The sequence below is a fragment of the Passer domesticus genome, chromosome 6 (assembly GCF_036417665.1).
Source record: "Passer domesticus isolate bPasDom1 chromosome 6, bPasDom1.hap1, whole genome shotgun sequence".
Taxonomy (NCBI): Eukaryota; Metazoa; Chordata; class Aves; order Passeriformes; family Passeridae; genus Passer; species Passer domesticus.
The window spans coordinates 16,995,643-17,008,299 of record NC_087479.1 but is presented as its reverse complement, the minus strand read 5'-3'; the positions used below and the strand labels follow the sequence as shown (position 1 = coordinate 17,008,299).

The 12,657-nt window shown below is 44.0% G+C and overlaps 1 protein-coding gene across 1 annotated transcript; it reads left to right on the top strand.

Moving 5' to 3' along the window:
• Nucleotides 1-1,096: 1,096 nt before the first annotated feature.
• Nucleotides 1,097-12,657, top strand: CALM1 (calmodulin 1). The gene is made up of 6 exons (XM_064423607.1): nt 1,097-1,304; nt 4,218-4,248; nt 5,223-5,366; nt 7,346-7,452; nt 8,917-9,052; nt 9,278-12,657. The coding sequence occupies exons 1-6, from the start codon at nt 1,302-1,304 to the stop codon at nt 9,304-9,306; spliced, it is 450 nt and encodes a 149-aa protein (XP_064279677.1). The 5' UTR covers nt 1,097-1,301; the 3' UTR covers nt 9,307-12,657.

The following is a 12,657-nucleotide window of genomic DNA, read 5'->3' as shown; positions in this document are numbered from 1 at the left end:
CCCTCTACATTGCAAACAGGTAACTGTTGTGCTTGCCAACCTATCTCTGTGTTCCAGAAAGGCAAGCAAATAAATTGCAACTTCTGTGGCAGAGCTACTGAAACTGTTAAACAGATAAACAGAATCAAACTGATTTTGTCTTTATTTCAAACACTGAAAGCATGCATGATTTTTCAAAACCATAGACTAGACAAATGAATTTCAAAAGATTTGCTATACTGCCAGCAGATATATCAAAATTATGACCACAATGGAAATACTGCAAGCCTCCCAATCCAGAGAGAGGCCCAAACTAAAACCTTAAAAAAAAATAAATCTCGAATTAAGACAAATCTCAAAATCTAAGAGAACCTGTCATGAGTGGAACCAAAATCCTAGATTCCAAAGTGGGTCCATGTTTGTGCTTCCATGCCTGTTAAAGGAGCTACAGTGTGAATACTACAATATTTTTGGGGGGTTATTACCAGTGTGGACAAAATCCTCAGAGCTGACAGGGAAGAAATGAAGAAAACACTTTGACATCAGGACCTGCTTTTGCTGCCTTTCAATTGCAGGCTTCTGAAGAGGCTGAAGTGACACACCTCAGTTGCAGACCATCCAATTCTGGATTAAATTTCTCCGTCGCCTGGATTTTGGTGCTTGACAAAAGCCCTATGATTAATAAAAAGGCAGCTGTCCTCGCTTCAACATTTTAGTTTTACAGTCGCTGTCACACACGCCTTGTCATCGGAAAAAAGAGTCCTTTATTAACGTTTTCCCCGTCCCCGCGCCATCATCCTCTCCCAGGTGCCGCTCCGGGCTCCGCGGGGCAGCGCAGGCCCGCCCCGCCGGCGGGGATGCTGTCTAGAAAATAAAAAACCACCAACTTGGCCGAGATGCGCTCGCTCCGGGGGTTCCAGCCTGGAGAGCGGCGGGGACCCGGCGGGGACCCGGCGGCGAGGCAGCTCCCCGCGGGCTGCACCGGCACCAGCGCTCGGCACAGCAGAGCCACAGCCGGGGCCGCGCTGCCCTCGCCCCTCGGGGGGCGCTCGGCTGCGGGAGCGGCCCCGCCGGGGAGGGGAGGGGAGGGGCCGGGCCGCCGAGGGGGCAGGGCCGCCCGCCGCAGTCACCTCGCACATACCGCGCCGGGGAGGAGGGAAAAGGGCCCCGCTCCGGCGGAGGGATACAGCCCCACGTATATAGCGGCGGCGCAGGCTCACAGCCCCAGCACTCTGTGAGCCGCGCCGGGAGGAGGCAGCAGCCGCCGTCGCTCGTGGTCGCGCAGTTCGTGCAGCCGCCGCCGGGCCCGCCGCCGCCGCGCCATGGTAGGGGGCTCGTTCGTTCGTTCGCTCGCTCGACCGGCCGGACGCGGCACGGGGTGCCCGGGCTGGCGCGGGGGCTGGTGCGCAGTGCGCTCGCTGCGGAGCTGGGGACGGTCGGGTTGGTGGAGCCCCGGGGAGGAGCGGGGGTGGGGGAGCCTCGCGGGGGCCCTTCCCGCCCGGGTCTCCGCGGGGTGAGCGGGTTGGCGGCTGCGGGCTCTCCCTCTCCCTACCCCCCGCCGCCTTGCGCGGGAGGGCTGCGGAGCTGCGGCCCTTCCTCTTCCGCCGCTTCCTTCCCCTTTCCCCGGGCCTGCCGTGTGGGCGCCCCGGCCCCGCGCCCTCCCGCCCCGCCTCGCCTCCCCTCCCCTGCGGAAAGGGCCGGGCGCGTCTCCCCGGGGCCACGGCCCCGGCACCGGGCAGGGCGCGCTGCGGGGCGGGGCGCGGGTTTGCGGGCGAGGATCCCGCTCGGCTCCGGCACCAGCTGCACTGCGCAGGGAGCGGGGGGGCGGCCGGGGGAGGGCACCGCGCTGCAGCTACTGCGCCCCCGCCGTCCTCCCCAGTCCCCCCCCCAAAAAAAAAACGCAGCCGCGGCGGCGAAGCCCATCGCTGTCTGCATTACATCATGTCTCCTCCTCTTCCTCCCGGCCCCCGCGCGCCCCCCGGCCGCGGGGAACGGGGCGCTGTGCGAGTTGCTCGGTTGGAAGCGGCCCAGCTCCTGCATGGGGGGCTCGGGGCGGGAGGGGCGCAGCCTCCCCTCTCCCCAGGGGCTGCGGGGGAAAAGCTCCTGCCCCAGCCCAGCTGGAGGAAGGGCGGTGGGGAGGGAAAGCTGGCCGCGGAGCCCGGGCGCCCTCGCGGTTGAATGATGAGGACGTGGTGTGGCTGCCGGCGGGAGAAGGGAGGGAGGGAGGGGAAACGGGGACGCACTGCAGCAGTGGGTGGCTGCCGGCCGGCAAGGGCGCCTGTTGCGCCGGCGGGCTGCGAGCCTCCCGCCCCGCCGGAGCGCATCGCATCATCTGCCGGCTGCTCGCAAAGGAGAGCGAGAGGAAGGGCTGGGATTTTCCCGGCTGTTTCTCGCTTCCTACGAGAGCGGAGAAACAGTTACAGACTGACCTCTAATCGCTTTTTGGCAATGTGGGTGTTCCTCGACTCTGTCTCTGCATCTCCCCTTCCCGTAGGAGAAGGCTGACATCACCAGGACAGGATTTGATGACTTGGCTGGGTGGGGTGATGGCTCCAGCCCTGGCTGGGTACCTTTGTCCTGTAGCTGTGGGGATAGTTAGTGCCTGTGCCTGTTGCTCGGGAAGGTGAACCCCTGGCAGTGTAGGGTTGGTTTGTGTCCTCGGGCATCACCGGGTGTGCGAAGGTTTTGGGGTTTTGTTTCGTGGGGTTTTTTGTTCTTTTTTTTTTTTTTTTATTTGAAATATGATTTTAGAAATGTTCAGCGAGCTCCGATTAATGGGGCAATGAACTGGTGCTGTGAACTGGAGGTTTTTTGCCAAGGTGTGGCTCTGTTTCCTGTTCTGCAGGGCAGTGAGTCTGTTATGTAAATTCCTTAGATAATCTTTAAGTGAAACCTCGCATTTTCTGGAAAATCACAAAGAGTGCAGGAAGTCGAGCCGGATTTTGAGCACAAGCAAATTTTTGCAGTTATTAAAGAAGACTGTCTTTAGCTGTTAGCATTTCTCCCCTTTTCTCCTTCCTTCAACACACTGCATGCGAGGAATTGTTTAATCATTACATACAGACCTTAAAAGAAACCCCCTACCTAATTACAGATGAGATCTGTGTGTTTTCCTTAACATATAGAAAAGATTTTTCAACCTATCCTTTTCCCAGATGCAGGAGCTTAACATTGCGTAGCTGATTCATTCTCCATTGTATTTATTGCTCTTTGCTGCAGTTTGATGGTTTTTATATTTAATATTTTAGGAGAAGAAGGTTTTTCATACCTTCTCTGACCTACAAAATTCTCTCTTCTATTTGCAAAAACAGTCCAGTAAAATGTGTTTAAAACAAGTTAGTACCTTGTATTCTTCAGTATCTGTGATTAGGCATGTAATTTTTTTTTTTTTAAACTAGGAAAAGGCATATTTTTCCATAAAGAACTAATTATCTCTTTTGAGTCCACTGGAGCTTTTTGTGATGCTCTATCCGTACATAGGGAGAGGCTTCTGGAAGGATGTGGCTGTCACAGTCAAGCTCTAGAAAGCCCTTTTGGTTGCCCACTGGGCTGTGCACCTTTGTATGCAGCAGTGCCTCCTGATGTACAGAAGGTCATAAGCAGGCATTTTAAATCTTGCCACTTAAAATTATATATAAAACAACCTGCATATCAGGATGAGGCACCTTCAACTGCTTGGCTGAACGGAAAAATAATATGATGCATGAAAACGCATTTTCTTTGTCAGAGGTGGCAGAAGTCTCTGTAACACTGAGCTGTAATTGGTGATGTTGCAGCAGAGCCCCTCCTGTGGGGCTGGCAGAGGGCTGGAGGCTGCTGGGTGAGCTGGGCAGGGCTGGGGCCGTGGGCGAGGCGTCAGCATCATCCCCCGCGTGTGCACTGCTGGCAATGGCACGTGCTGTGAAACCCCAAACACACGGCTTTGGGGATTTCGTGCCTCTCTGACCAACTGCAAGGAGCCTGCCCTGTGTCCTTCTCTGGACCAAATCTGATTCACCAGGTTGCAGGATGGTGTTTGGTTCTTCACCTGCAGTTTCAGTCCAAGTTAGCCTGTATGCTTTTGGAAATGGCTGCATGGTGTAGGTGAGTGCCGTCTCCTTGTAGAGGCAGAATTCCAGGGTTTGAAAGTGGCTTCATGAAAGTAATGATAAATCATTTCTGAAATTGAAAGGAAGTGCCTCATGGCTTGACAGAGCTAGCGGTAAACAGTATTCTAAAATGTTCTGTTCTCCGTGTAGGCTGATCAGCTGACTGAAGAACAGATTGCTGGTAAGTGTTTTGATGATAATTTTTTTTTTTTTGCTAGCTCTTGTGACTAAAAGAAAATAAATTATCTCAAGCATAGTGGAAAAAAACATCTTTGATAATTTTAAATCTGTACTACCACTTTTGAAAAGCACTCACTTAAAAAAATCCCAAACTAAAAAAAAAAAAAAAACCAGACAAAAATATTCTGGAAGATTACTGGTTCATTGCCTCTTAATTTAGACTTCTTATTCCTTGGACTACAGATAATGATTTTTTTTTTTTTAGATGTTCAGACTTGAGCCAAGTTCTCCTAGATTTCTCACAAACAGAAATAATTGCTAGACTCAAATGAACTACTTAGAGTCAAAGGAGACCTAGGTACTCTTTAATAGAGTGAAGATCAACTACAGATGAAATGGCAACAAATAAATGTCAGATTGCTTTATTGCACATTTTTACAAAGCAGTGTCTTTTAAATAAATCTTTTAATAAACTGCCTGTAATTCAGGCTGGTCAGGGAAAGGAGCATTATTTGACCTTCTGGAGACCAGTCCTCCATTTATGGCTGACACTAATTCTTATTGTCTGCTGACTTGAAAATAAGTGGTAAATGACAATGCTTTTGTTCCTCTAAGTCTGTTAATTGTTAAGGGAACCCAGTGGCTCCTTTCCTTTATTTCAGACAGCTGCTGTTTGTGGAGCAACTGTGCCTCAGGCAAGATGCAGATGCATGGAAATGAATTACAGAGTTGTAAATGCAGATAAATAGCCACATGAAATAAGTTTGAATTTACTGTGAAAATTATGTGTTGGTATTGTAAGTAATTTTTTATTTGTATTTGAGAGTGTTAATTCTCTCAATGCAGGGACAGTTAGATAAAAAGAGAAAATGTTTCTCAGAATTGTGCCAGGCTTTGTCAGTAGAGTGCATTTTCAGTCTGTGGTTTTCTCATGCTGGTGATGTCTCTAAACACTGGGATTGTTTCTGCCTCTAGAATTCAAGGAAGCCTTTTCCCTATTTGACAAAGATGGTGATGGTACTATCACAACAAAAGAACTGGGAACTGTCATGAGGTCACTGGGTCAAAATCCAACAGAAGCAGAATTGCAGGATATGATCAACGAGGTAGATGCTGATGGTAAGTGTTGGGAAGGTGCTGTGATCATCTTTTATGTGTATGACCTCCACACCTGGGCTTCAACTGCATTGGCAAGACTATGACATAGAGCTCTTACAGCAGTTTCAAAATGCTGGATAGACTCTAAATTCAGAAAGATGTCAAAGATGCTAGCAGTATTCATGAGACTAAATACAGGCAGGGACAAAGTTATGCCATTTGTCTTTAATATTTCATGGGTCACAGGCTTCGTATTGCTATCTGACCTGCCATTAACCTGTCTTTCCATCCAGCTTTTCTCTACGTGTTTTGTCAGCCCATAGCTTTACCAATGTCTGTGGTTTTGGCTAAGGCAAAAAATGTGTTAGAAGGGGAATGGTGTTTTCAATGGAAGTTTGGAAGGAGGAGTATATAGTTTATCTAATGTATTAAATCCGAAATAGAGAGGGGCTATTGGAGGTAAAGGCAGAAAACCCTTCCCATATCAAGGCTAACAATTATTTTAAATGAACTCCAGAGAGCCCATATTGAAACACATGTTGTGTTTCTGAACTCCACATAGGCTAACAGTTTTAAAAAGGAATAATATTTCCCCTACTCAAGGATGTCCTCTAGTCTTGTATGTTGGTTGTGATAGTGATTTTTCTCTAACCATTCTGTAAAAGAAGAGTGAAAGCATATTGGCAAGAGTATAAATTACTGGATTATCTGGCCTTATTAAGTAAACTACTTTCTTAAAAAAAGTGTAAGATGACTTTAACTGCTAGGTTTTTGCAGAGACTGAAAAGCGTCAGTGTCTGCAGTGGTATGTAGAATTTGTGTATAGTAGATTCTTTAGGCTGCAGACCAAATGGTGCTCTTGATGGATTTAAAACAGAAGGAGACTGAGAGCTTCAGACCAGTATGCCTGCCCAACTGTTTAAATTTGGGTTACAGCAGAATGCTTTGCTATTCTTCTGCGTGTTCATTGAGATTGTTTTCCAAACTGAGTGTGAGGCCTGTGTTCGTATTTTACTGGTATGGAAAGCTGGCCATGATGACAGGTAGCTGTGCATGTCTCAGGCTGGAATCCCTAGGATGCAAGGATTTTCTTAAATTTCATTTGTTGCACAATTAATTTGTATGCTTCCTCAAATCAATGGGTAGGTCTTAGTTGAACAGTGACCTTTTTAATGTGATTTTGTGAACTACTTAATGTGCCTTACTGGCATATAGAGCTGCATCCTGACTATACAAGTCTAGTTTCTTCACCATACCACTTTTTCCCTAGCTTTAAGCAGCCTGAAATTTAAATCTTTGCTTTGAATGAAGAGCTTAATCTCAGGGGTGAGGCCTGGATGTCAGCAGGGATTATCAGTTTTGCAGTAAAATAACTGTAAGAACACCTACAGCTAGCTTATCAGTAATAACAAATAATGACATCTTTTCTCGTGTCACTGGAATTTGCAGGTCCTTGATGCCCATTAGAATGGGTTATTGCTTTTGTTGTGTGCAACTTTGGTTCGTAAGGCAGTTGATTTTTAGAAAAAAAAAGTATTTACAGTTTACTTATGAGTGATGTTCCCAAATATTAGATAACCTTGGATTGTAATGGCAGCTTAATATGCGTTCTTCCTGGAACACGCAACAACTGAGAGATTATAAAAAATTTAAATGGTTGATTTTGTGGGAGTTATTTGAAATAAAAAGAAGTCTCGTTATTGGCTAACCTTGACCCATCAAACTGGCATTTTACTTGTGGCTTTGGTGGCAAATGGTGTGACTTGTCCTTGAAAGAAGGCAGGAGTTGATTCTGTGCTGGAACAGAGTGGCTGCTGCATGTTATAATAGCAAAAAAGGCAGTGGTAGCAATTTAGAGAGAGGAACCAGTTCATCTATAAGGACAGTTAACACAGCATCTGGCAGTCTTGTCCCTGATGAAGTCAAATGCCAGATTTTGGTTTGTTTGTTACTGAAGAAAAGCTAGGAAGTTTAACGTTTGGAAGTTTCTTTTTGTTAAGGCAATGGCACTATCGACTTCCCTGAATTTTTAACCATGATGGCCAGAAAAATGAAGGACACAGACAGCGAGGAAGAAATCCGTGAGGCATTCCGAGTCTTTGACAAGGTATTACTACAAGTACAGCTACTCTTCTAAAGCAATAATGATGTCTGTATTTTCCTTAGTGTTTTCTCTCTTCTTGTCTAGGAGGAGAAAGAATCCTCCAGTAGAAACAGATGAGTTGGAAACATAACAGAGATTGTTCTGAATGTAGAACCAGGATTGTTGCATGCTGGTTCTACTTGCTTTATACAGCAAGATCTAAGCTTCAAGCTCATCCATGAGGAAAACTTTCTGGCCTTTCCTTAGAAACAGAGATTAGCAGACCTTAATGCTTGGCAGGGGCAGGAGAGGGGTGTGGGGTTTTTTTTGAGATGCGTGGGTAGAGGAGGGGGATTTTTCTCTGCCTTTGACTTTGGGGAGAATGGGGAAACATTTGCATGGATGCACATGGTTTTATACTACCTATGGAAGCTTTTGAAGTCAAGATGGTGTCATCAGTATTTGGAGCGACATGAAGTACTGCATGTTCTCTTTTCAAAATGTGAAGTTTGAGGTTGCTTTCATGAAAACTTAAGAGCTCAGCTCTCTTGATCTTGTTTGAGAATACCTAGGCACATGTCAGTTTTCTAGAACAGGGGTTCCCCTCTTTGAGTTGTTTGAACATGACAGATGTTATACAGAAATTGTGTGGATTAGTTGCTAGTGCAGCTGTAAAGCTAATGCACGTGCCTGTGCATTAGGAAGACTTCAACACTTTTTTCTATAAAAAGTAGTAGTAGTCTGTAGTACTTAGCTGAAAATGTGGGGGTATTTCTGCAGACAAGATTAGTGTTTAAAGCCACTGAGGTAGGTTATCTGTTGGGGATGGCCATATCCTGCTCTAAGATAGTGTATTCTTCCAGTGTAGGGAATTTCTGAAGTGGCTCAGGGTGAGCTTTGGATTTGGATGTTGCAAATGGGGACACTGGTTTAGAAGTGTTGCTTTCTCTTTTTTTAATTTTGTCATAAAACTTCTCAAAACTCCCTATGAGTAGAATTTAAATGCTTCTTTGATTTGTTCTTTATCATCTTATCTGAGAAGCCTAACATAGTCAGCTGCTGTCTGGTTATAGAGGTAGTGTTAACACAGAAGAGAAAGTTGACTTCATTCTTGCTGGTGGGGAAGTGGGTCTCTTTTTGGCCTTGCTTAGGCAGCAGAGACTAAACAAAAACTTTTTTGGTTTTGTTTCTGTGTTTATTTTTGAAAGCGCTTTAAAAACATTAAAAATACCTTATCACAACTACAAGTCAGGCACGTAGTTGTTATTACAGCGCAATAATTGTATGGAAGGATATGGTGTCATGCATGCCTCACAAGGAGGTGGGACTGATACATACTGCAGTTTGTACAGTGTGCCAGGTCTGTACATCTGTCCCAAGTGCCATAAGGCTGCTTCAGAAGCAGTTACTGGAAAACCTAGGTGTAGTTTCCACGTTAGTCAATGTCAGGATTGTTGTTCATGGTCTTGTGCAACTCTTTTCTCATAGGATGGCAACGGCTATATCAGTGCAGCAGAACTACGCCATGTTATGACAAACTTAGGAGAAAAGCTAACAGATGAAGAAGTAGATGAAATGATCAGAGAAGCAGACATTGATGGGGATGGGCAAGTCAACTATGAAGGTAAAAAGATGTTTGTCTTGACTCAAAACCATTATTCAGACTGAGGAAAGCCTGTTGCATAAGGCATTAATTTAATACTTGAGACACTAGTTATTTGCTTGTCCACTTCTGTGGACAAAACCTTAGCTGCAGTGAAAGGTGCTTTTTTTATGCCAACTGTATTTTAGACACTTGATTTGAAGTACGCTGGAGACAGTAAATCACAGTGACTTTTTATCTTTTCAGAATTCGTACAGATGATGACTGCAAAGTGAAGAGACCTCCTTTACACCTTTTTTCCTCTAGAAGAATCAAATTGAATCTTTTACTTACCTCTTGCAAAAAAAAATGTTCATTTATTCATTCTGTTTCTGTATAGCAAAACTGAATGTCAAATTACCTTCTGTCCACAAACTGCATGTAATGGTTGGTGGTCCTGTCCCTAAAAGATAAAGTTAAACATCAGTTTTACAATATAAATAATTGTACTACCTTGAAAATAAAAAAAAAAGGAAGCACTTAGTGAACTCAAAAGTTCCATTTGCTAATGACTATTACACTGTTTGGGCTGGCCAGTTTTTCATGCATGCAGCTTGACAATTGAGCACAGTCAGACATGTGTATTAAAAGGAAAAAAAAAAACCTAAAGGATCCACTCTCTTGTTCAATAGTGGATTCTAGTTCAATTTGTAGTATAAATTGTCATAGCTGGTTTACTTTAAAATTGGTTTATACCTCAGGATGGTATGCAGCAAAATGGTTGAAGGATGCAAAACTTAAAGAAAATGCCCTAAAGGTCGAATGGTTCTCCTGTACGTAGCAGTGTGCTCCAAAAATAGGATGATCTTAACTATGGATGGCATGTCTGTGTTAAAATACTGGTTTAACATTGTCTGCATTGCACTATAGTGAAACGGGTGTCAGGCTGTTACCGTTCACAAAATTTTTAAAAGAAACCTTCACCAAGGGAGCATCTTTGGACTCTCATATTTTTAAAACCTTCTGTACCATGACTTGGAGCTGGCGGAGTAGCCTGTGGACTTCAGCACAACTATCAACATTGCTGTTCAAGATATTACAGTTTATGTCCATTCCAAGTTGTAAATGCTAGTCTTTTTTTTCCAATAAAAGACCATTAACTTAAAGGTGGTGTTAAATGCTTTGTAAAGTTAAAATATATATATATAATTGAGATAATAAACCAAAAAAGCAGTAGGAAGGAAGTGTTTCTATGAATGACTTGCTGCTAAATTATAATGCACATGTATGCAATAAGTTATCCCCTATCTTTTCAAGATGGCAAGAACTGACCTCCTGTAACCCAAGACCTTTGCTATAAATAAATGAACTTGTGCTTGCCTTTCATATTACGACAATGTTAATTTAGTTGGTCTCAAAGTCGTGTAGTGCTGACTCGTCAACTATCAGCACAGAAGTAACACCTCATTTCACTACAGTGGAGAGCTCTGAGCATGCATGTCAATACTGGGGAAACATGTATAGGTTGCTTATGTTTTTTTGACAGGTTATGAAAACTAGTGGGAGAATTTAAACAGCATGGACTTCATAGATATCCGTGATTCTCAAACATGCCAAAAATGCATTTATCTGCCCGCAGAAAGAAATCAAAAGGACATTTTACAATATATATTTAAAAAACCAAATTAAGCCTTTTTGGAAACGGGCTGTTATGTCTTGACTTTTCAAACACTTGCATGAATTTTGTGGGGTGGAGAAGAGGACTAGGGTTAATTTAAAAACGATCTTGTTACTTCTGCTTTGCATGCACTAGCAGTGCTTAGTCATTCCAGTTCTCTGAATAAGTGTTCTCTGATCCTTCAGCTTCCCCATGAATGAGTGGCAAAGCAGCCGTGTGCACTCTTCTTTGTCTGAAAGAAGAATGCTTCTTCTCTTTCTTTTTTCTTATTTTTTTTTTAAGCAGAGCCTCCATGTGGAAGGCTTTTATGCTTGGGAGGGAGGGACTACAGCATAATTACTGACTGTAAGTTTTTGTTTCCAAATGTAATGGATTGAAAACCATAATTGTTTGATTGCATTTGGTTTTGGAGAATATTGATACCATCCCTAGGAAGAGATACAAGTCTCCATTCATCCTGTCTAACTGAGGTGCGTGTGTTAAGAACTTGGTTTGCTCAGTGGGGGTCGAGAGACACCTCCAGAAGGCAATTGAGACTGCCTGCCTTCAGTAATTATAATTTTTTTGCCCTGGGGGGTGGGGGGAGTTCTGGGTGACAAGGGACCCAGACACCTTAACCAAGTGCCTAAAAGTTAGATGGGCTGAATGTAGGCAATTGCTTAGGTATCTGTTTGTTGCAAAGGCTTAATACCGTGGCTGTGAATGCTGTCCAAGCAAACTGGCCTCAATGATGGGAATGTCTGACTACCATTTGAAAGTAGATTTTTGCATAGCAGCTGCAAACTACTACTTTAGTAGTGCTTGAGAATGGCTGCACTGATTCTGTAGACCAGCTTTTAAAAGAACCTGCTCAAGAGCAGGCAAGGTAGGAACGATGGTTGCAGCTCTGAACTAATTACTTCTGCCTGGGTGTGCAGAGATCTTGTCTAGTAGGTAAATGCTTCTTACCATCTTATCTGTCATTCACTCATGGTTGGTAGGGTAGTTCACCTAAGAACAGCTGCTTTTAGCTTACTCAGTGTGCTCTGTGCTTGCTAGCAAGAGACCTCATCCTGCAAGAGGTTCTTGGCTTGATTAGAAATTGTCTGGCAGTGTGCAGTGTTGGTATGCCCTGTAACTGAATCTGCCTGGAGGTATCTAATTATTAACTGACTTCAGTACCACATCAACCTCGAGTAAATGTATCCTCTGTACAGGACTTAAGCTCTGTTCCCTTCTGCATAGTGAATAACTAGAAAAATGAAATGGTGTCATCAAGGTCTTTTTTAATTTTTTTAAACTTTTTTTTCCTGTGAGTGTGTGTGTGTGGCTTTGGCTTTTTCCAAATGTGAAAGTGTGGGCTGGATACACTTGGTGCATGGCTTAGAAACATGGGACTGGAAAGAACTTCCTGGGTCATCAGATCCAGTCCCCTGCTATTGCAGGCAACCGTGTCATATAATCCTTTTAATAAACTGATCAAGCTTAAACACCTGCTTGTAAGTGGCTTGTTTTCATGGAAGTTCTGTAACTCATGTTGCTCTCAACTGATGCAAATAATATATGAAATATGAAGTTAATCAAAAGGTCCTCCAGCTTAGCTTTAGGTTTATCATTACATTTATTTAACTGACTTTCTTGAACCTGTTATTATTTGCACAACACTCAGGAAAGTGTTGAGTCTTTACCCCTCTTGCTATGAATAAGAGTTGGTGTGCTTGCTTATTTTTTTTAATGGAAAAGATGGATGTCTGGCTTGTTGAAACCTGTTAGATATGTTAATTGTCAAGGCAAGAAACAATTGAGTTACTTGTATTTGATACATAAATTTAAGGCTAGAGTATACATAACCATTTTTAAAACACATCAACTTGCAGTGTAGTTTTATATTTAATACTGAAATTGTACTGCTAAAGTTTAAACTGCTGTTAATCATATTCCTCTTCTGATCATAATGAAAAATAAAGGGTAAGAAAATGCTTAACATAGA